General features: G+C 36.2%; 1 protein-coding gene across 1 annotated transcript; it reads left to right on the top strand.

Moving 5' to 3' along the window:
* The first annotated feature begins 7,766 nt into the window (after positions 1-7,766).
* On the top strand, positions 7,767-9,055 carry LOC145102694 (uncharacterized). Its single transcript, XM_079040150.1, has 2 exons — positions 7,767-8,139; positions 8,888-9,055. The coding sequence occupies exons 1-2, from the start codon at positions 7,829-7,831 to the stop codon at positions 8,895-8,897; spliced, it is 321 nt and encodes a 106-aa protein (XP_078896276.1). The 5' UTR covers positions 7,767-7,828; the 3' UTR covers positions 8,898-9,055.
* The last annotated feature ends 16,249 nt before the right edge of the window (positions 9,056-25,304 follow it).

Raw genomic sequence — 25,304 nt, 5'->3', positions numbered from 1 at the left:
CCCTTGATTAAATACAAACCAGAAAAAAGGTTGATTTTCAACACTATATTAAATCAAAACCATAAGCAAATCAATGTAAAGAGGCAACAGATTACACCGACGAGAGAAGATATGAACAAGATAGTAGTCAAAGTCATCTGCTTTCAGTTTGTTTTACCGATGTTTCAATAGGGGTAGACCTAGGGGTGGGTGATAGTTTCATTTTATTTACTTATTTTTATAGTTTATTTTAGCATATTTCATTCCAATTCTATTTAATATTCATGCATATTTTCTCTTTTGTTATTTTATGCCTATATCGGGTACTTTCTAGTCATTGAGCTTAATTCCAAGTTTTTAGAAGACTAGCATGGTGCGGAGATGTTTAGGAATCGTGGGAGTAAATCAGACTTGGAGGATGAGGAAGTTTGGGCTTGGCAACTTGTGGGAATGATGAAAAAAGTGGTCTTGTTGAAATGTAGATTATTAAAGAAGATGGAGGAATATTTGAGCATGTAAAATTATTTGATTGAGCGAGTACTCGAGCATTGGAGGACTATGAGAAAGTGAAGTGGACTAAGAAATTGAAGAAATCTTAGAGAATTGGGTTATGAGTTGATGGGAAGCAAACCGGGCCAGTGGGCTAAAAGCAGTGTAGGCCCAATATACAAGAAGCCCATTTTGCAGGCCACCTGCACAACCATGTGCAGCCCGTGCAGACACCGCTAGGGGCATTTCTAGAATTTTACACTTTGGCTATATAGGGAAGGTTGGTAAGCCTTTTTTTCTCACCTTTTGAACATTAGGTTTTGAGTGTTTTCTATGGAGATGTTGAGGTTTTTGAGAGCTTGAAGACTTGAAGAAAAATCACCTTTTATCCTTGAATCTTGCTACATGTTTGGTACAATCTACTTTTATTTTATTTTCTTAAGTTTATCCATGCTAGGCTAAACTACTCTTGGTTGATCTTGGTGAAATCCATGGATGATTAGTTGTTTGAGGACTATTATAAGCTTTTGATGATTTTTATGAAAGTATTTTGCATTTGAACGTCATTCTATCTATATATCTTTATTCATGAGTTTTGATGTATATGTAGTGATTAGTTGGCTAATTTATTCATTAAGTAATGGATCTTTAAATTAGCAAGCAACAAATGGGTTTTGTGTTAGTTTTCACTTCACACAATCATAAAATTACTTTCTCCAACATGGTAGTGAAAGCATATTGACTCCTATTGGATTTGGTGATTTTTTTTAATTCTTAATGCTAGTTAACTTTCACTAATTATATGCTTAATGGAAATTGTGACTTTAACTAAGAAAATATGTTATGAGTTCCTCTAGCTATTTTACTAAGCAAGAAAAGTCTAGCCAAAGTCAACCATATTTCTCCCACTGACACTTAGTTAATTATCATTAAGCCAACCATAGTGTCTAATGATAATTAACTAAGTGTCCATGTAATGAAAACCAAAGTCAACCATATTTCTCTCATTGATTTACATCAAACTCTTGTTGTTGAATTGTAATTTCTAAGTCTTAGTATAACTTTAGTTTCTTTAAACAACCAAAAGATTAAAACCCCTATTTTTTACTTTTATTTTTGTTTCGCAAGTATTTGTACATAAAGATTTTCATATACAAATTGAATCAGTCTCCGTGGATTCGATCCCCTTGCCATTATATACTATCGTGTGTGCAATATATGGAGTTATTTATTTTGTTGGCATCGATAACCACTAGTGGGGGTTTGGGTTTTAGAAGAACGAAGCTTTAATATGTCGTCGATTTTTTAGATCTGGTCTTCAAAGTCACCAGAGCGACAAAGAAACAAAGTTACCGACTTCGTTGGTAGAGGAACAAACGCAACTCCTACGACGAGAGGAACAATGAAGGCTGGGTATCACGATGGAGGTAAGATGTTTATGGTGTTTAGTGTTTTTTCGTTCAAATTCATAAGAGAAATAGAAATCATGTTGGATGATTGTTCGGTCACTACTAGAAAAACAGCCTTTTACGACGCTCATTGCGCGTCGTAAAAGGCTCAGACGACGCGCAAATGCGTGTCAAGGAAGGTCATGTCATAAAGAGAGACGACACACATTTACGACGCTCATTTACGACGCGCAATTACGACGCGCGTTTACGACACGCATTCGCGTGTCGTAACCTTACGACGCGCGTGTTAATAACACGCAATGCGTATCAAGAAAGCCCCTGTCAAGAAAGGTCATTTCATAAATGAAGATGACACACATTTTTGCGTATCGTAAATTTAAATGTTAAAAAAAAATAAATTTATATATTTATTAATTTTTAAATTAAATTTGCATTTAATTTCTCATAATAGAAATAAAATACCAAATACAAAAAATACAATCCATTGCATAATATAAAATAAAATTTCATACTCAAAAAATAAAATAAATTGCACAAATTATAATGTCATATAAAGAATCATTCAAATGTTAAACAAAAATAATACATTGCTAACATGAGTTATACATTCCTATAAAACTAAAAAATAATCATACAACTTTATTTCTTACTGGAAAGGAATGACAAACATGATTACAAGTCTCCCTTAATCTTGATTACTCACCTGCTTAAGTAGAATGTTGTTGTTGAGAAGGTTACCTAGCAACAGAGAAAAATACAACACCTCTCCCACCATCACAACATCATTTACAGAAAAAGGATTGTCAATTACTTTCATTAAGACTTTCATTCAATCACAAAAATATTAAATAAAAGGGTGGAAAAAATAATATACTTTTGATAAGTTGATCTCCCTTAGAGCAAACACAACTAAAGCATTGAACAAGACCCTAGGGCCTTCTTCTAATGTAAACACAATGCTCGTCTGCAAAATTGAGGCGATAAAATAAAATTTGAATATTGTTAGGGTAGTTTATATACGATTTGATAATTTGATTTGAAATACAATAAAATAAATTATCTTTTTTGTTACCTTATGGGGCTTGTCAATTCCTGGGATTATAGGTTCTCTTGCTAGTATTAGATAACGAGTTATGTTATCTAAATCATCCTGAACATTCAATATAACAATTGTAAGACAAAAGGAGAAATGTATATTTGAAAATACTATGAGATGTGATTTTTTTAATGTTATCAATCCATAAATTAAGTGCAACAAATAGTTACCTATCTTTTTTAAAAACTTTTATGGGGGTATAATGACCGAAATGACCTTGTATTTATATACATGTCATAACTAACTACTATTTAACATAATATTAAAAGGTATTAATTGTAAATTCTTAATTCACCTTATGATCTTTGTTAAAATGTCTCAGAGTGTGTCAGAATCAAACAATATTACTCATGTGGTCAATTGAAACATCTAGGGGGAGCAACCTGAATGATGGGGGGTAAAAAAGTCATTTTAATGTAAGTAATCATATAACAAGTTAAAAGACAAGTTTTAGTTTAGTACCTTATTTGCTTCCAATGTAACCCCAGTGATATCATTTATGTATGTTAGAGAGACCTTCATATCGTAGGGTGATAGTTCAGGACAAATGTAGGATTTTCCATCAGAATATATTACTTTAACTGGCTCCACTTCAAACTTTCATTCATAGTATATAGAAAACATTGTCACCTACAATTAATAAATACATGCATAATTCTATCAATACACTTGTTCTTTAAAAATCATTTAAAATTATGATTAAACACTTAACCATTGTGTTCAAGACAATCTTGACCTTTGTCAAATCAGTGGCTGTGCATTCAATGAACACGTTCTTGGTATTTGTAGAAATAGATGAGTGGACTCCATTGATTATTGGAGGCAGAGACAATACACGTCTGCAAAAATCAATTGATCCTTTATAGATTATATCACCATCAAAATGGAAAACATGGTAAAGCAGGAGTTACATATTAGAGTTACATATATGCAACAAATAGCAAAATGCTTTCACTGATTTTTTTATACTTTAATTTCTTCTTTTTGCAGCATTGTACTCTCGGATCAGTTGGTGGAGGGTGTCACAATTAGGGAACCACTCATTCAACCCACTGTTTGGAGACAAAGGAATGACCTCATATCGTTGACGTGCCCCCGCTGCCCGTTCTGCCCTTCCCTTTGCATCAATAGCTGCCCGCTCACGTGCCTCAACTTGTGCTCTTTGAACAACAGCCCTTTCAGACTTCAAACGAGCTTCAGCAGCTTCTCTGTCACGTGCTTCATATGCTGCTCTTTCACGGGCTTCCCTTGTTGCCCTTTCCACAGCTTGCCTAGCCTTTTCCCTTTCAATCTCCCTCATTCTCTCTTTTTCAAGTGCCTTCTCTGATTGGGTCTCGGGAAATCTAAAAGAAGATTTGTCTGTTGGGTCTCTATGAGTTCAACTTCTTAGTCCTTCTTTAGAAGGGCTCTGATCTTTTGCCTTGTTATTTGTCTCATTTGGGAATGCAGGTGCAGGCTTACCAAATCCATGAAGGGGGCAATGTCATCAAAATCAAACACACCCCTACTTACTCCAGCATTAGTGCTCCCGAATTTATTCATTTTGTGAATTGTTTCTAGTGGATCGATAAAAACACTTGGGGGTGATGTGACAGGTGTTGATGCAGATTCTAGAACCACAAATGGATCATCCATTGCTTTAGAAGTTTCCATTGTGTTGCCAGTTGATGCTGGCACTGTCTCTGAATTTGACCTGTGAGAAAAGTATGATATTCCGCATTAGACTTTTCATATCATTCAATGTTCACCATCTTAACACATTTTAAAATCAGATTGGCATTCTTCTGTAGGCAAAATTCAGAAGCATAAGGGAACAGAAACAAAAAAGCAAGAGCTTCTGCATCTATTTATGCGCTCATTATAATCCCGGATTACAGCAGGAAATTGTAGAAATAAAATACCAGAGAAGTAAAATGTGGCATATTTAGCTTTAAAAAAACCAAAAGTAGTTGAATCCTTGAAAAGCTACTGACTTATTGGAGTTTGCATATCACTAGACTCCTTTATCATTAATTATATTACCATGGAATTCTTCTAGTGATATCAGTTATGTAATGTGTAGGATAGCAGTTTGTTTCAGGAACATAAAGGCAAGCAATTATGATTCCACTTAACTTATGACTAATGATTTCTACGTTTCTATAGTTAATGCACAAACTCTTACAAATGAATTTTCTTAGTAACAAATATAAGTTTTCACTTGCGATAGTTGATCCATATGAAAACCTAGCTATGATGCTAAATACTAAATAGAGTTATACAATTTCAAAACCAAGAGCAGATAAATTACATAAATAAGTGGATTAAACAACTAAAACGTAGTTAAATCATAGCACAATACCTGCTACTAGATGGAGAACCGCCGCTTCCAAAGCCAGGAAGCAAATCATCGAAACCTCTTGAACTCTTACAGGCGGCGCGTAGGTCAGCGACGGTGGCGGAGAGGAGAGATGGGTTGGAGGATAGCTACCGCTGTCACCAGTCTTGTCAGACACGAATACAACTTCTCCGCCATCGCAGTTGTCAAAGCCGTTGTTGCTTCACAAACATAAATCATTATCTACGGACTATAATCGTGAAGAGGCGTGGCTAAAGCTGAAGGACAACCACCAGCAGCGCCAGCACCTCCATAGGCGGAGCAAGAGCTTGATGGTGGAGTAGAGATAACTGGCGAGGGCTCATTCAGATGCTGGTGGAGGCTGTTTAGGGCTTAGGGCTTGAAAGAGAAGGGAGAGAGAGAGAGAGAGAGAGAGAGCTAGAGAGAGAGGGGGAAGACGAGCTGCTACGGACTATAATCGTGAAGAGGTGTGGCTGAAGCTGAAGGACAACCACCAGCAGCGCCAACACCTCCATAAGCGGAGCAAGAGCTTGATGGTGGAGTAGAGGTAACTGGCGAGGGCTCGTTCAGATGTTGGTGGAGGCTGTTTAGGGCATAGGGCTTGAAAGAGAAGAGAGAGAGAGAGAGAGAGAGAGAGAGAGAGAGAGAGAGAGAGAGAAATAGAAGATAGAAAAAATGAGGCGGGTTTTCAAAATTTTAGGGATTTCGTTTCCCCCCTGTCTACTAAAAACGCGTTTCATTAAAATTATAAAGCGACAGGTACAGACGACGCGCGTTTAAGATAAAGTGCCCTCCGTGTTTTTAATTTTTTTTTCTTGAGACACTAAATTAAGGGCATGCAATAATGCGTGACGTGAATCCTTAATTTTTTTTGGAGAGATGACACTATTTTAAGGGCACGTCCTTTTGCGTATCATTAATCAGTGTGTGTCGTAAAAAGCGCGTCATTAAAGGTCTGTTTTCTAATAGTGGGTAGAGTGTTGGTAGTCTGCTAAAGGGTCGTTGGTGTGGTGGTTGTGAGCAGTGGTGCTAAATTTCCTCTATGTGCTTAAAAGTGTGGGTCGTAGTATTCCAATCAAAAGGAATGGTATAAAGGGTGGGACCCATTTTTATTTATATTATCTAAAAATTAGAAATAATTAAAAGAAAATAAAAAAAAATGCATAATAGTCTTTTTATATATGTCAGAGATCAAAATCGTAACAAAATTATATTATAAGGACTGTCTAAGTTTAAAAAAAAAATTTATGGACAAAACGTACAGATTAACCCAAATCACATGGGCTATTTATGTACTTTATGATAGGTTTTAGGAAAAATTATAAGTTTGGTCCCTATAATTTGTTGTGATGTAAAATGAATAAAATACCTTGTGTAAGAAGCACTTAAAATGGGTTAACGACTGGAAGATAACATGGATTATTCGTCACGATTAAAGCTATAATAAAATCTGAGGTTATTGACCAAATTTACAATTTTGAAACCATAAAGAGCAAAATCCTTGAAAAGGCAAATGAAATTCATTATTTTTGAACTATGATCATCTCCAACCTTTAACATTATATTTTTACATTATATCTATAATTATAGTATGAAAGATAGTGTATACATTAAAGTCTTCCAACTAATTACATTATATTTAACCCTAAAAAGAATATTTTAAATATATTGTTTTTTATTCAATACTATATAGTTATATAGTGTTACACTAAAATATAAGGATAAATATAATATAGGGTTAAACATTATAATATAATTTATTAGGTGTGAGACCCATGTATTACATGAGTTTATTTAAAAAAATTAAATATGAAATTTTAACAATTTGGAAAGTTTGAATTTATAAGAAAAATGAGAAAAATTTTGAATTATTAAATTTAATGAGGCTTTAATATATTGAATACATTATATATATAAACCATTTTTAATAAATACCTTACATATTAAATGTGAAATTTTAATTTAATAAAATGAAAAATACAATAAAATGATAAGTGAAAAATAGAAACTTTAAAAATTCTAAAAAATGTTATGTGTTCAAATAAAGGAGAAGAGGTCATATGGAAAAAAAAAACATTAATTTATTCATTTACTAGGTGTGAAACCCGTATATTATACGAGTTGATTTAAAAAAAATAAACATTAAAATATAAGTAGTAAATATTTTTCAATGTAAAACTTTAAAATAAGACCGTAGAAACATATTCATTGCAATTTAATTTCATATGTATTATATTTAATACTTTAAATATATAAATATATGATTTTAATTTTAAAAATTAAAACAAATCAGAAATTGACAAGTCGATAATATTTTTTTCAAAAATACAATAAAATAACAAATGTCAAAACTCATGAGAAATTCATAAAAATAAAAAACAAAAAATAAAAACTTTATTTATCGTATTATAGTAGATACTTTAAAAATGCTTTTTTACGTTTTATATTTACTTATTAGGTACGCAGGTTCCACTTCAATTTCTCTAATTTTTCCCCAAAAGCGAAACCCTAACGATGAATTCCATACACAGGAGCATCGCATCCATCTTCACACGCCCAAACGTCGGATTAAACAATCTGAACTCAGATCTACAGCAATGGCGGGGTATCCGGGTGAAGATTCTGAACAACAATTTGGAGAGAGGACTGACTTATATGCAGAGGATAATGCAATCTAGTGGCATCGAACGAATGATAAAAAACGAACAGCTATATCACATCAAGAACTCAGAGAAACGAATTTTGGCTCGAAAGAATCTACAGCGTAGGCTTAAATCCCAAGACCTGGCTCGTAAGCTCAAGTCGATTCTTGTTAGAAAAGTCAGGTACGAGGATGCGGTTTTAATTGTTTTAAGTTTATGCAGAACGTGTTTTTAGGTATTTAGATGATTGCACTTATGTTTTGATATGTGGTTCATGAACGTAGACATCGATTTTGGAATATATTGCTGCAGGGTGAAATGAAAATGACCACTTAATGTCACAACTAAGATTGTTATTTGGTATGATGGAATTGAAGTGTTTGTTTCGTAGGAATAAAAAAAATGTTGTTTGTTTTGCCTGGTGGAATGGAATGGAATGGATAATTCTTGAAGGAATGTGATTCCTCCCATTTTGTTAGCCATATGATGTTTTTGTTTTCCATTCCAACATGAAATTGTTTAAAAAATTGCTATAACCTTTTTTCTTCATATGTGACTTTTAGCAACACAAATCTTTTCAGAAAAAAATTCATGGTTTAACATGTATATGAAAATTCATTCCATTCCTACATGTAATCATGGAATGTAATAAGCATGAAAAAAGGGTTAGGAGAACATTATATATTGACAAGTTTTTTAGTAGAAATGGTGATAAATACTAGTAATAATTTGATAATATCTGTAGTACTTTTAATAATTACCTTATCAGGAGCCATTGACATAGTGAGCAAAAATAAGATCGACTTATCAAAACTTAATTACTGCATAGTTATATTAGTTTGTTTATTTTTCAATTTTTGAGCTTTTGAAGTACTAAAAGAATCTGCTATTTTTTACATGTTTTTGACCATTCTAATCTGACATGATGCAGGGGTTATTGAGGGGGAATGCACCAGAGAATTGTTACGTTGATTTTGATATAACTTTTATATTTTTTTTAATCAAAAAGTTTGTTTGTTTGATGCCAAAATATGTAGTTCTTTATATAAGTCTTTCTGCATATATAAAGACTATCTGGACCCAACAATTTTGACTTCAATTTTGACTTCAATTTGAAAACCTCACACAACAAATTTAACTATAAGGCCTTTTCATTTCGTATGGTTTCAAAGATTAAATATCATCATGTAGACACTAAACTTTGATATTTTTATTTTAATATGTAATGTATCTCAAGTTACTTATATTACCAATACCATTGAGCTCATATTTTTGCGTCGGAAATAAAAATTCTAAATTTGCGAGTTTAAAAAATTGGTTGCATGTTTTGTTGTTTCACACTTGTCTCTATCGTTCATTTTTGCCAACTTCAGTTATAATTACAATAAAATTTCAGATATATTTGAGAAAAAAAATGATCGGTAAAACCGTGTAACTAATATCATTTGCCTGTCGATAATAGATACAAATGTACTGTTGTCGTGCTATTTCCAGTGAATTTTAAGATATGTTACTTAGATAAACTCGGTCAAAGTTTTTTTTTTTTTTTTTTAAATATCATTGAGCGAATTGTTTAAGTCAATAATATCAACCATTTTTATTTTACTAAATATTCTTCTATAATTAACATTTTTATTCAATAGTATTCTATTTTACTACACTTGATATATGGAACATTTAAAACTTTATTATTTTCGACTAGTTATTTTTTTTCATACAATATTAAATATTATTTTATAATGTTTATATGGTATTTTTATTATTTTTTATTTTTATAACAGTCTACTTAATGTAATGGTGTATGATGAGATACACACAAAATATGGATTCTAGATTTAATAGTAGTTATTTTAATTTTCATGCCTTGTAATATATTAATTTTATTTAATGTAATTGTTCATCATTTATTAATTTTATATATATTATGTATACATAAAAATAAAATTGTGGATTAGGGATTTATAAAATATTTTATACTGATACGGGTAAATTAGTCCATTTCTTAAAAAAAAAAAAAAAAAAAAAAAAAAAAAAAAAAAAAAAAAAAAAAAGAAGAAGAAGAAGAAGAAGAAGAAGAAGAAGATTGGAGAAGATTTAAGTTGGAACATTTTGTTGGATAAAATTAAATAATTGATGTAACAAAAAAATATGTACGAGACGAGTAATTGGAGATTAAGTCTGAAACTTATTTAATAAGATATGATGAAAATAATAAATATTCTTTTTTTTACTGAAAAATAGACATGAATTAGCTATAAGGGTGTTTGTTTGAGTAGACTAGTTCGACCCGATATCAACTATAAATTAGATTTTGTTCAGACATAATTAATTTTTTTTTAACGAAACTAAAGGTTTATTACTTTAAAACTAAAAATGAAAATAACATTTCATTAAATAAAAAGATAAACTACTACAAACAATAAATAAAATTATAAAACTACTATAAAATTCGAAGACAATAATAAAAATCCTAAAATGATAATTAAAAATCTAAAATGAAATTCGACATCTCCTAACCATAAGTTCTTCAAATTTCCGTTTCTTGCAAACACCAATTTCAACAACTAGTAAAACACGGTTCAAAAAGATACTGCATATTTTTTTCCTCTTGTTTTTCTTCATCACTTGTATTTCATGTTCCAAGAGTGCCATTTTCTTTTTCATTTAGCTTCCATGACACATAATTTTTCCTATCGGTATCATTTTCTCTCATCCATCTCTGCTTTGTTTATATGAGAGTGGCCAGTGATTCGATTCAGTGAGGAGATCCGTTATTTCATGAGGCTATAAGGATGTGGCTTCCGCTTCCTCCCCCTTTTACGTTGCCTCAATGGCGACGTGTCAAACACAAACTGCTTTCAGACTCTACGTTGAAATCAGGTGGAAATTGTATATCCGAAGAAGTTGTGTATGTAATGGAATAAGATATTTTGGTCCTTTTAGATGCAAGATGAGGGGGTTGTCATCGTATTTTTTGACGTGCAACCATTTATATTGTGGTTGATATGGTTGGTATCGGGAATAGTTTTGGATTTAGGTATCGGGAAAGGAATATGGAAAATCTTGAGAAGAGCTTGCGGTTTTGTTATGCCAGTTTGTGTATTTGGCTTAAGCCGACTTTTTTGGATTTTCCACGAGAAAGACCGATTTAAAATGGAATCGGCTAAAATGGAATGAGATTGGAGAGAATTATTGTAACATCCATAAAATTTATAAAAATTTTAAACTTTTCAAACATTCCAAAACCATCCATTGTTTACAAATTGTTTTCGAAATAATCTATTATCAGAGTTTTCCAAGAAATCACAACATTAAAAACGAGGAGGTGCACGATCAAGCTTTCGCCTTCTCACGATCATCTGAAGTACCTGAAACAAAATCCACAATTGTAAGCCGAAGCTTAGTGAGTTTCCCCAAAATACCGATACATAACAAATAGTACACATAATAACAACATGTAATTGGTCCACAACTTTACAGACTGGATTACCCCCAAGTCCACAGCCTGAGTCTTGCTTGCCTATCGGGCCCACATCTCATGTCTGGATTGCTCCCGAGCCCATAACATAAGTCTGGCTTGCCCCTCGGGCCCACAACTTATGTCTGGCATGAAGGAGGGCCAATACTTGATAAAGCTTGAAACTTTAGGCTCAAAGAGCCACAAAACATCCAGATCTGAAGTGGCAAATTCAAACAATGCATCTTTCCAAGAATGACCCTAATATGGACCAAGAATAACAATATCTTTCCATAGTAGATCTAAGCAATAAGAGGCCAAGGTATCGACTTTATACCTCAAAATGGTAGCCACAACAGAGCAAACACCGGATCTACAGCCACTCCCTTCAGCTAACTTCTTCAAGCTTCTCGTTCCTTCCAAAAGAGCACCAAAAACCACTCTTTAAGCTCTCTCTCTCTCTTTCTCTCTCACACACACACACACACACTCAATAAGGGCAAAAGCACGAACTAGGGTTTTCTCTGGACAAGGAGGTGATGAAGGAGGCCAACAATGAGAGTTAAGGCCTTTAAATAGGGTGCAAACCCTAAAAATTAGGGTTTTCATGATCAGCCTTCAACTCGTCGAGTTGGGGCCTTCCAACTCATCGAGGTGCCCTAAAAATATAAATAATAAGCTTTAAATTCATACCTGAAGATTGGGAAGTTACAATTATTACAGAATTGAAGAAAGTTGGAGTGAAGGTGTGAATTTTGTAGTGGTTAAATATGATATCTATAGTAGGTAAAAAGGTTTAAAAAATAAAAAATTGAAATGTAACTTGTTAGGTTATTTTGTTTTCACTATCTATAGTAGGTAAATATGATATATATATATATATATATATATATATATATATATATATATATATATATATATATATATAGGGTTAGGTTATTTTGTTTTCACTATCTATTGTGTGCATGTGTGATTGATTATGGACCAATCATTTTAGTTATTATATATATATATATATATATATATATATATATATATATATATATATATATATATAGAGAGAGAGAGAGAGAGAGAGAGAGTCTTTCAACGAGCTATGTAACTTGTTATCCTTCCAATTTGGCACTACCCTCTATTCAATGGCCAAAGGTACCACGGTGAGTTTATTGCAAAAATTCATCAAATCCGTCCACCCTAATAAATTTTAATCTTAAAAAAACTTTGTTATATATTTTATATCAAGTAACATACATGATTCTAAAATGAGAAAATGACCATAATAACATTTTTTCCAAGGTTTTTCCACAAAATAGTCTCAAAAATGAAAATCGACCAAAATGGCCACATTTGTGAGAATTGTGGTCATCTGCGAAAATCCAACTTTTTCCTAAACGTTGAACATTCATAACTCTTTAATACGAAGTTCACATTGGCTATTTTTTTTTTCATTAAAGGTTGAGAAGTCATATTTTTTGAGGTCCAAAGTAGTCTTCTTGGTGAAATATATGAAAAAATACTCAAACTTTGAACCATCATAATTCTTTAATACGAACTTCATTTTAAGGTGATTTTTTCATTGTGTACTATATAACAACGGTTATACATGGAAATATTACACTTCAAATTTGGAGGTCGAGAATTCGTATTTTGTAAGCTCCAAGTTAGGATGGGTTATGATGATGGAAATTTTTTGGAGGTCATATTAAGTAGATACTTTATTAGTGGATAACATATAACATTACACATACACTTAAAAAAGATATCTAAATATTTAAGTTATAGAGGGGGTAACAACATCGATACATTGTTTCATAATCCCAGCAGGAGGTTGTAGAGGGTATACCATTTTAGTTCAGTATGTAACTCGATACATGAAAAAAAAAATCAAACTATAGTTAACAAATTGGTGAATCTTTTCCAAGTTAATGACCTCATCATTGTTATCGTGTGCCCACACAGTACACCACTTTTTTGTCATATGTCACATCTATAAATCTTCCGATTAGATGTTGTTTTTCATTTCCCACATCTACAATTCACTAGTGAAATGACAATTCTTATTCAATATTTGAAATTTGTAGTCAAAGTGTATATTTTCGTAATCAAATCAACATGTCAATTCATCGATGAAATGACAATTCTTATTAAATGTCTGAAATTCGTAATCAAATTGACATGACAATTCCCTAATGAAATGACAATTCACTAATGAAATGAAAATCTTATTAACTATCTAAAATTCATAGTCAAAGTATACATTTTTATAGTCAAATTGACATGACAATTCTCTATTGAAATGAGAAGTCATTGGTTAAATGACAATTCTTACTAAATGTTTGCAATTCATAGTCAAAGTGTATATTTTCGTTGTCAAAGTGACATGGCAATTCTCTGACGAAATGAAAATTCAATGGTTAAATGAAAATTCTTATTAAATGTCCATAATGTGTCAATTTACCTTTTTCCATATATATAGGACTTAGAACTCAACTTTTTTTTACACTAGTTATTCAATTTTACAACTTAAAATGTCGGCAAATGTACCCTTTCATGGACTACAGAAAAGGAGATCGCACTCACACGTTCTTGGATTATCATTAAAGATGATATTTTGTTATCGATCTCCCACATTTGCTAGTATGATCACTTTGGTCTTCTTGACAAATATATTTCACTATGAATTTGGTTGTAGAGCCCTCGAACAAAAAAAAAGAAGTGAATACTAAGTTTAAGTATTGGACAAGAGATGTGAAGAATTTTAACAAAATTTATTACAATATTGAAGATGAATTGTCGAATGAAGATGAAAATGATATTTTGGAGACGGCTAAAGAGCAATACATAATGTGAAGTGATGGGGTTGACTTGCACACGAAGTGTATTGGAATATTTTTAAAGATGTCCAATATTTCGAATATTATTTTTATTTGTGGTATGTAATAAGAAGTAATGATAATAATTGTCTTTCATAATTCTAAATCCAAAAATAATTAATTTTGACATATGGGTTAAAACGACCATTAATTGTTTTGGTATTTCCCATTCAGAAGGAGGCGAGAGAGAACGCAAATTTGTCTATTGGTATGTAGCTCGATACACTGTAGACATCCAATAAACCTTAACCATATGGTAAAAACATACAAATGCTAAAAACTATAATGTCGCCAAAGTATGACCACACACTATACCACAATTGTGTCATTTCCCACATGTATACTTTCAAAGTTGAAGATTTACAACATATGTGACCTAAAATCTATTACATGAAACATGGCGGACGACGTTTTTCTTATCTGCCATCAGACAAATTTGCATTCACGAACAATAATATGTTGATGGCATATTGTCACACCCCAAAATAGGAACGACAGAAACGTTCGGGGGCGGAGGACGTCATGTACAGTATCACAACAATGCAAAGTAGTAAACAAGCAACAACATCATCCATTGCATTATTAGTATAATTTTACTTACAAGTGTATTCTTTTATGGTAATAACAACATAATGAATACTCAAAATAAAAGACGAGTCTTGACTGCTCCGTCTTTACTAAACCTTGCATCGGTACCTGTCTATTTGTGACCTGAGAATACAAGTTATTTTGAAAGCGAGTATCAACTTTAAAGCTGGTGAATTCATAAGTATTTAATGTCGTTATCTATATAAGTATTAATGAAAAGTCTTATAAGTAAAAGTGTAAATGTTTGAATTTCCTAGAAAATCCCATATTTCCTACTAGTATAAAAAGGTAGTCTTCTACCAAAACTAGACTGTTTTGAAAGTAGTCTTCTACCAAGACTTAAGTGAAAGAAAGTAAGCAAGTAAGTAGTCTTCTCACGAGACCCGCTATAAGTAAGTAGTCTTCTCACGAGACCCGCTATAAGTAAGTAGTCTTCTCACGAGACCCGTTGTAAGTAAGTAGTAATATGATTGGTAGTCCCTATTCTACGTTTGGAACTAAAGGTGACTTCCGCAACGAATCGCTAGGTCGAAATCCATATTTATTACCAAATCATATATAAGCCCAAACTATACCTATAATAGCTTACTAGGGATATATGAACGTATACCTTTGCTACCCAAAGGTACTGAACTAACTGATTAGAACTATTATGTCCATATATGTACACATGATATATAACTAAATATTTAAACGACCTTCAAACGGATACCCGATACCTACCAGACCACATCCCAACGAGGAAAAGGAAATAAAGCGGGTTAGCCTTCCTAAGTCCTTTAAACATTACTTATATAACTATACATATACAGGCATGCTTTTAACAAGGTATCTATGTAAAAGTATCTATGTAAGTGTATCTCTTCATATAGCATTTAGTATAGACTCATGAATGAACTGAATCTGGTGTATTCCTTGTAATAGGAATAGCAAGTAGTATCTCCTAACTATACCTATAATAGTTACTAGTAAGGTACAAGTATAACGAAGGTATACCTTTGCTAGCCAAAGGTACTGAACTGACTGAGGGTACTTTTATTTCTATATATGTATACATGATATATAACTAATAGTTGAACGACCCTCAGACGGATAACCGATACCCTAAAGCCACATCCCAACGAGGAAAAGGAAATAAGGCGAGCTAGCCTTCCTAAGTCCTTCAAACATTACTTATATAACTATACATATATAGGCATGCTTTTAACAATTTAAAAGTACAAAAGAAGTTTTGTAAAACATTTAAGGGTTTTGAACAATAAATAAATAATAATGACTTGATGTAATTCTATAAAGCATTTCAAAAGTAATTCCTTTGATAACAAAGTATAACAAAGTTTGGAAGAAAACATACAAAACGTAGTACAGTTTAATAAACAGTTGTTAAACAAGTAAAACGTTTTGGAAAGCCATTTGAAGTAATCAATTTGATAGAACAACTAAAAGTGTAGTAAATCCATTTGTATGCTGGTTCGTAATCACATGTGATTGATATAATAACTAGCATGACTTAACTTGTACCCCCCCCCCCCCATAAAAGCATTTAAAAACATTTAAAACATTGATTAAGGGGTATGAACTCACCTGATGTGGGTGATTCAAACGAGTATGCGTGTAAGGATGAGAAGTTCCACGAATGATGTCCCGAGACACAATAAATCCTAAATGACATATACGGACACATATTGACATGAATATAGTGTTTATAAACAACTATATGAAAGGAAACGCCTTCCGGGACTAGGAAACACCTTGATCAAGTGTTGGAATCACATGTGATTCATCAAAGGGAAGTGAAATGGCATCTAAAGGTGTTTATGGTCATGAGACCAACTCCATTAGAGTTTATGGTCGTAAACCCATGAGTTTACAGCCGTAAACTCATGGTGCTCCTACCATTTTGTGGTTTGATGTCCTAAAAGTCAAAATGAAGCATCCTAACTTCAAGTCTAAGCCTTAGGAAGTGTTTGTGGCATCAATACACTCTTAAATGGAGTTTACGGCCCATGGACCACTTCTCCATGTGTTTGCGGCCGTAAACCCATATGGATGATGGTCTTTTGATGTTTTCAAGTACTTATCACATCAAGGTAAAGGTCTAGGCTAGTTTCCAAGCATAAGGAAGGAATTTAGGGCAACTTTGCACCATAAAAGGCAGTTTACGGCCTTGGGTGATCCTTGGCCGTAAACTCTCATCCAATCCTTGTTTCTTGATGTTTTTGATACCTAAACATGTTAAATCTAGTACAAAACAAGTTATAAAAAGAGTACTTATGATCTAGGAGCTTGAAGGGTCGGTTTTGGCCAAGAACACTAGTGTGTGTTCTTGGTGTTTCTTGAAGATCTAAGAAAACATGATTTTTGTGGATGAAATCGTGAGAGAATGCTAGATTAAGCGGTGTATCAACTAATAAAGGATGAATACTTACTAGTTTTGAAGATCTAGGGTGATTGTTGTTATGATAGTTGAGAGAGAATGAAGAAAAATACGGCCAAGAACTGAAGAAATGAGAAGAAATGACCCAATGCCCTATATATACTCTTGAGTTTACGGACACATGAGTTTACGACCGTAAACTCATGGTCTTGTGGTCATGAACTCATTTAGATGGGGTTAGGGTTCATTTTGCTACACTATGGTTCTAGCAGGTACTTCCTAACACTTATTCCTTAAGTGTATTAGGCTCAAAACTTCTTAGAATGACCTGTAACCAGGCTAGAACTCTGTACTAATGATTTTGACACTTAGTTGATTTGATTGACTGGTCTTTTAAATGTAAATTTTTTTCGGGTTGTCACATCATCCCCCTGTTAGAGGGAATTTCGTCCCGAAATTAGCTTTCTTAGCATTACTACTGGGGTTGCGCTCTTCTGCTTTGCAGAATACTCACTCGTAGACCTGGAAACTTTGCCCTGGTGTTCCTGATAGGATTTATACTTGGTCCATCTATTATTACCTCGTGTATATGAGCCGTATATAATTAGGATTAGTAAGACGGTCGCATGTGCGACTCTGCCCCAGGTCCACAACCCAACGAGGAATAGGAGAAAGGGCGGAAACACACATACTAAGTCTGCGTAATCATAATCATATACCACCCTCGCATATACACTAAATCGTAATAGGTGGGTTGTATTCGTCACCATCTATTGCTTACTGCTAGTGAATGCTAAGCCCACGGGTCCCACCCGCCTCTATCCTTCTAGTCCCACTAGTCTAATCACTCTCGCTCGTTCCTCGCCCACGGGTCTCACCCAACCATATCCTGGAGCGGCCTCCCAAGGTCTCACCTCTCTAGGGCTATATAGGCAAACTCCCTATCATTCTCATCCACTACCCATTCCTGATCCCTGACCGATCACGAGGAGGTAAGGGCCTCGCCCCAACTCCGCTATCGAAGCTACTAAGGAATGTTACGGCTTACCCGTAGTCTTACATCACCATCCATTGCTGACTGCTAGTGAATGCTACGGCTGCCCCGTAGTCTTACAACACTTCCACCACTAACTGCTAGCGAATGCTACGGCTGCCCTGTAGTCTTACATCACTTTCTACCACTAACTGTTAATTCGAAGGCACCCATGTGCCATTAGCTCTCAAGATCTCATTCCGACTCCCTCGAGTCCTACGGGCGATCCACAACCTGAATTCCTAACCACGTACTAACCATTACCATCACCCGCACTAGCTGATGGGGAGTTTTTCAAACTCCCAACCCTGAAATCCTCAATCTATCAAACGCTGAACCACTTCTTTTCCTTCTCGGAGGTCGGACACTCTTTCTGGACCTGCGTGCTCCTACCTTTGCACACTCAGAGGATTCTCCCCCACTTCGATCCTGCTTACCCCTTGTTGCTCAATACTCAAAAGAAATCCTTGCTACCATTCCATAATCGATCTGCTGAGGAACCCAAGCTTACCATAGCTAGGGATCTAACCAATCCATTTCTAACACTATACAACTCCGATCTAGTGAGACATACCAAGTCCCTCCCAAGCATGCTACAGTTACTGCATCCTATGTAACCTTCTCCAATAGGGCACATCCCCTCACTACCATTCGAACATCCAAGGTATGCAGATGGCATATAACTCGATCACAATCAACCGCTCAAAAAAAAATACTCATACCGATAATGATGCAGAACCATAACAATATAAGCATGCACAAATAAAAGAACTGAAAACAGAAATCGCATACCTGCAACGTCCGATGCTGATCGCGCCTCTAAGGTAGTCATCTGAAGAGCTCTGCCTCCCACCGCAGGCGCCTCTGCACGGCCCTGACGGCCGTCTGTGATCCTCAAAGTTGCAGGGTCAGGTGCCATCACCCGCCCTGCTGAAAACAAACTGGGGCACTCGGCCTTCTTGTGGCCCCGCTGATGGCAATGAAAACATAACAAGTTTGATCCCTGCGCGGCGGTAACAGTACAATCCCTGCTGAAATGACCAGTCCGACCGCACTTGAAACAGCCAGACTCACCACCGCTACCACTCCTGCACGCGCCCCCGTGCGCCCTGCCACACTTCCCGCACCGACTGCGGTCCTGATAATCCCTCGATCTCGAATCCGATCCCTTGGGCCTTTTGCCCGAACCTGCAACTACCTGAACTTCATCCGGTTTCCTCTTCTGGATTTGCTCCAAATCAATTTCCTTTTCTCTAGCCCGAGAAATCATATCTTCTAGCGTCTTACAGCTGGATCTGCTCACGAACTCCCTGATGTCGTCCCTCAACATCTCATGGTATCGGGCCTTCTTCATCTCCTCATCCGCGACATACTGCGGTACAAGAAGATCCCTCTCCCTGAACTTGGCGGTGATCTCTACCACAGTCTCAGTGGTCTGCGTCAAATCCTGAAACTCCCGTGCCAACTGCTGCACCTCAATAATCGGCGAAAACTCTGCCCTGAACCTGGCCGAGAAATCACTCCAAGTCATCGCGTCCAACGCGGCATCATCCCCCAAAACATGACCAATCTCCTCCCACCAATCCCTCGCTCTGTCCTTCAGAAGACAGGAAGCGAGTCTGACCTTGTCCCCCTCAGGGCACCAGCTCGTACGGAATGCTTTGGCAACATCAGCCAACCATTTGCTGCTAGCGATGGGGTCCCTAGCCCCATGATAATATGGTGCCCCGCAAGCCCTGAACTCCCGAAATGTCAAGGTACGCGCTCCCATCAAAGCCATCATCTTAGTACGGAAGGCTCCCAGCCTCTCATCCAAAATCTCCAATATACCCTCCTGGACCGTGCCAAAGATCAAAGGAGTCTGATTCAAAATACTGCGCGTAACCTCGGCGGATATCAACTCCCTCATTCGCTCCTCGAGCTGCTCGGCCCCTGAACCCGAGCCTGATCCCTCTCCGGCGCCTGATCCGCCCGCTGGTCTCTCCCGCAACGTCACCATGCTGAAAATATACCACAACCACTATCAGAATACTCATCACTGATGTGGGACCAAACACACCCTACCAGGTTCCCGGTCTTGTCTCAGCCTTTCCCGAATCGAGTACGGATCCTCTGCTTTCAGTAGTACGGGCCCATACTACCTTCCACATCTATCCGTACTTTCCTCAGGAATTGCTTTGACTCCACCAGCTCCCTTAACCACTACTACTGCTCCCAGCACTATCTCATCCTAGGCTTACCCTAGGAAAACCTCTGACTCCGCTCAAACCAGTCCTCAACTGCTGAGGGTCTCCTTGTGATGCCAATTAGCCATCACCTGAATACCATCACATGTGACGAGGCTCAGATAATCCTTCAAGTAAAAGACTCGTCCCTACAACGGTTGGACTCAAACAAGAGCTGCGCAATAGGACCAAATCCAGCACTCTGAGATTATTCAACCCTGATCACATGTGACATGTCGTATCCACCTGATGGCTAACTTTCATCACTCAGAATCCCACAATGCACAAAGCAAGCAACATTCAGACAAAGGGAAATCCAACCACAACATACTTAAGAAATCGTATCCACATAGCAAGAAACTGAACTAGCATGCAACACAAACTCATAGACCCACACAAACTCATAGACTCAGGCATAACCTAAACAGGCTATCCGACTACTGTCTAATCAGCACTATCATGCAGCTCAAAAACACATATAACAGGCACATAAGGCATCATCCCTAGATCCTTAGCCCTATTCTAGCATGCTGTTCTACTAACTGATAATCAAAACATAAACTTGTATGGGTATTTTGGGGTACTTACTTGAGCTTGGTTGATTGCATGCACCACACCCTTTTTCTTTTTTCAAAGTTCTTTTCTTTCTGAATTATTTTTGCTTTTCTAAAACTGTTTTCTTTCCCAAAACTCTCTTTTTACAAAACTGTCTTTTCATTTTGAAAACTTCTATACCAATTCCTCGGTTTGAGTTCAGACACACCCGAGAGCATGTCCGAATCCCTCAAACCAAGGCTCTGATACCAACTTGTAACGTCCCAAAATTCAAGACTAAAAATTTCTTTTAATAAAACATCACATTAAGCAAATTCATCTTTTCAAAACATAAACAGAGTAATAGTTTCCAAAATACATGATCGTTATCAGAGTAAACATTCCCAGGCTGACTAATTTATGGTGTATGCCATGCGATCACCCCGAGCTCCATCATCCGCTACCGGAAGTACCTGAAACCAAAACTGAAAACTGTAAGCACAAAGCTTAGTGAGTTCCCCACCCTACCACATACCATGCATAACCACATACTGCACATACTGGGCCACACCCGCTATCCTGGGCCTCGCCCACCCCTACCTCGGGCCTCGCCCGCTACAACGGCCCCGCCGCTCCAGGCCCCCTGGCTTCGAGCCCCGCTCGGATACAAATCTGTTTCATTTAGGCCTCCCCTATCACAGGGCCTCACGCACTAACATACAATAGCACATAAACATATCACATCACATCACGTAAGCTTAACACATTCTAACGGATCTTGTCCTAAGGCCTCGCCTATCTCTGGGCCCCGCCCTTGTCCCGCTACTGATGAGTCATGGAACCCCGTCCATACTCCTACTGATAGTGAGGTACGGGCCCAACCCACCCTCACTCCTTCCCTAACTTGGGCCTCGCCCCTGATCTGCTGCTACTGAGATGTGGAACACCATCCACACTCTGCTATTGGTGAGATACGGGACCTCGCCCACACTCACCTCCCTACCAGGCACATACAAGTATCACACAGACAACAAGTATAAACTATCACATAAACCATTCCTTGGGCACCCGCCCTCTATCATTGGACCTCGTCCCGAATATCATATTAGCATACTGTGCCTAGGGCTAACCCCCGGGTCTCCTACTCATAACTACATGGGCCGACATTGTGGCCGTAGACCCATTCATACAAAGGGAAACTCACCTGCACTGGCTGAACTCGCTGATGATCCCACTGGCTGCTGACCGGCAACTCTCTGAACTCCTGCTCCACTAGCTTCCCGAGCTACCAAAATCAATGCAACACTTAGTCTAGCTGACCCCCGCCAGTCAACCAAGTCAACTCCGGTCAAAGACAAAGTCCTGGTCATAGTCAACCTTCCAGGTCAACCCTACTCGCCGAGTTCATATGTTCAGAGTTCTTCCATTCGCATCTCGACTCACCGAGTCAGTCCATGACTCGCCGAGTGTACCGATTTCCGAGTCCTGACCTGTCCAACTCACCGAGTCTCCACTCGACTCACTGATTCGAGTCTCAACTCGAAGGGTTTGGGGTTTCGCGACCTGACTCGCCGAGTCCAAGACAACCTTCAACAGACTCGCCGAGTTCCTACCCAACTTCATCTGACTCGACGAGCTGTTCATCCCACTCGTCGAGTTCCTCCTCATCGTCATGCTACTTTCCGAGTCCACTCAAAGGACTCGTCGAGTCCATTCAGATCTCTATACATGCAGAGGACTTTTGAGTCATGCATGGACTCCAAACCGTAGATCTACCCTTCCCAAGCCTATTCCTCACGTAAAGTTGCAAACTTTACATGTAGAGAAGGAGATCTAGGCAAAATACACCATAAAATAGGGTTTAAGGCAAGGAGGCTCCATAATCAACTCAAGGGTTGAAACTTTATGCTTCTCAAGACCATAGTATGCTTGGATCTGAAGTAGCAACTCCAGATCCGGCTTCTAACTCAAATGGATGACTATCCATGGCTTAAAAAGCCCCAAATCTCACAACCAAAGAAAATCTAAAGGAAAGGAACGACTTATTACCTTCAATAACTCAGAAAGGTTCCACAAACTCCAGATCTAAGGCCAATCCTTGAGACTTCAATGATTTCCCTCTTTCTTCTTCCTTCAATTCACCCAAAAATGACTTGGAAGCTTGAATGCACAACAATGGGGGCTTAGGGTTCGTTTTCTGTATGAGGGAGGCTCTAAGGAACCTTAATGGAGAGAATAAGGAGTTTAAATAGCGCCCAAAGTCCCGGATTTAGGGTTTTCCTCGAACAGACCTGACTCGCCGAGTCTCCATGGCCGACTCGCCGAGTCGGTCACTTACTCCTCGACCCGGATCCCGCTTGGACTCGCCGAGCCCCCCCCCCCCCCCCCTTAAAATTAGGGTTTTCTTTCCTTTCTTGGCCTTCAAAACTTTGGGTGTTACATCTAGGGTGATTGTTGTTATGATAGTTGAGAGAGAATGAAGGAAAATTCGGCCAAGAACTGAAGAAATGACCCAATGCCCTATATATACTCTTGAGTTTACGGCCACATAAGTTTACGGCCGTAAACTCATGGTCTTGTGGCCGTGAACTCATTTAGATGGGGTTAGGGTTCGTTTTGCTACACTGTGGTTCTAGCGGGTACTTCCTAACACTTATTCCGTAAGTGTATTAGGCTCAAAACTCCTTAGAATGACCTGTAACCAGGCTAGAACTCTGTACTAATGATTTTGACACTCAGTTGATTTGATTGACTGGTCTTTTAAACGTAAAATTTTTTCGGGTTGTCACACATATGGACTATTAAGGTTGATTACATTCTAACAAATGTTAGCGGAAAAAGGACTTAACCATTTCGCATGGCCAATATGGCAAGCTAGTCACATGCAATCTATGCCATATGTTGTAGTCAACCAACATTTTATTAGTCACATGCAGTCTATGTCACATGTAGTTAACCAACATTTTCTTCAAAATAAGTCATGCATTGTATATGATTTTCATGCCCTATAGAACACAAGATCATATGTTCTATTTTGACCAAACCTAGGGCACAAAGCAACAACCACACTCTTACAACAATACCCATGATATGAATCAGGTTGACCTAAAAAAATTATGATGACATTGTCCAGATTAGTTATGAATGTTACTTCCCTAGTGTCCCGCTAAGAGCTTCTTTCATCCGCATCATGACCAACCAGGTACAAGAGTTGATGCTATTTGTCATGTCTAGATAAACATTAGATGAAAACTCCGGTTGTTTCCATCCATAACAGCCATTATGTACATTAGTCCCCTCTTAGAGGGATATTACATATAAAGATGATTGGTAAAATTAACAAGATGAATGTATGAAGCTATATTTTATGGAAAAACTAAACAGTTAATGGTAACAAAATTAAAAAAATGAAAATAAACAATTAAAAGTTAGGAAATAAAATTATCTTATCACACATCCAAGAGCCACAAAATAGAGTAAAAAATGATCTAACAACATATGTTCTAATGTTGGTGTAACTATGGAGGTTCGTACTTCCAAGGTTATGCAAGTATTGACCAAGCTTTCTTCGTGATCACAGATTCTGATTTCGCAGTACGACCTATGATTTTCGTAATCAACATGACAAGACAGTACAACTTGTTTAAAATAAAAACTATATTTGACCAATTTTCTAAGATTACATCATTAGTTTCCAGAAGAACGTCATTTAGATTTTTGGAGAAAAAAAATAAAAATTTTCATTAGCCATGTCGATTTTAATAGATGTGACATGAAAATTATGAATATTTTGATTTATTTTTCATTTTTAGATTATATTGTAAAAACACTTTAAGAAAAAAAACTATTATAGTCATTTCTCTTCTAAATTTAACATAATTATTGCTAACTAGGTGTGAGACCCATGTATTACATGAGTTTATTTAAAAAAAAAATTAAATATAAAATTTTAACAATTTGAAAACTTTAAATTTATAAGAAAAATAAGAAATTTTTTGAATTATTAAAATTAATGAGACTTTAATGCATTAGATACATTACATATATAAACCATTTTCTAATAAATACCTTACATATATATTACCTTATATATTAAATGTGGATTTTAATTTAATAAAATAAAAAATACAATAAAATGACAAGTGGAAAATAGAAAAATTTAAAATCTCTAGAAAATGTCATGTGTCCAAATGAATGAGAAGATGACATGTGGCAAAGTCATTTTAATTTATTAGGGTAGATGAGTTTGTTATTTAATGAC

The sequence above is a fragment of the Lactuca serriola genome, chromosome 4, assembly GCF_051521515.1.
Source record: "Lactuca serriola cultivar US96UC23 chromosome 4, Lser_US96UC23_V15, whole genome shotgun sequence".
Taxonomy (NCBI): domain Eukaryota; kingdom Viridiplantae; phylum Streptophyta; class Magnoliopsida; order Asterales; family Asteraceae; genus Lactuca; species Lactuca serriola.
This window is presented reverse-complemented; position numbering and strand designations above follow the sequence as displayed.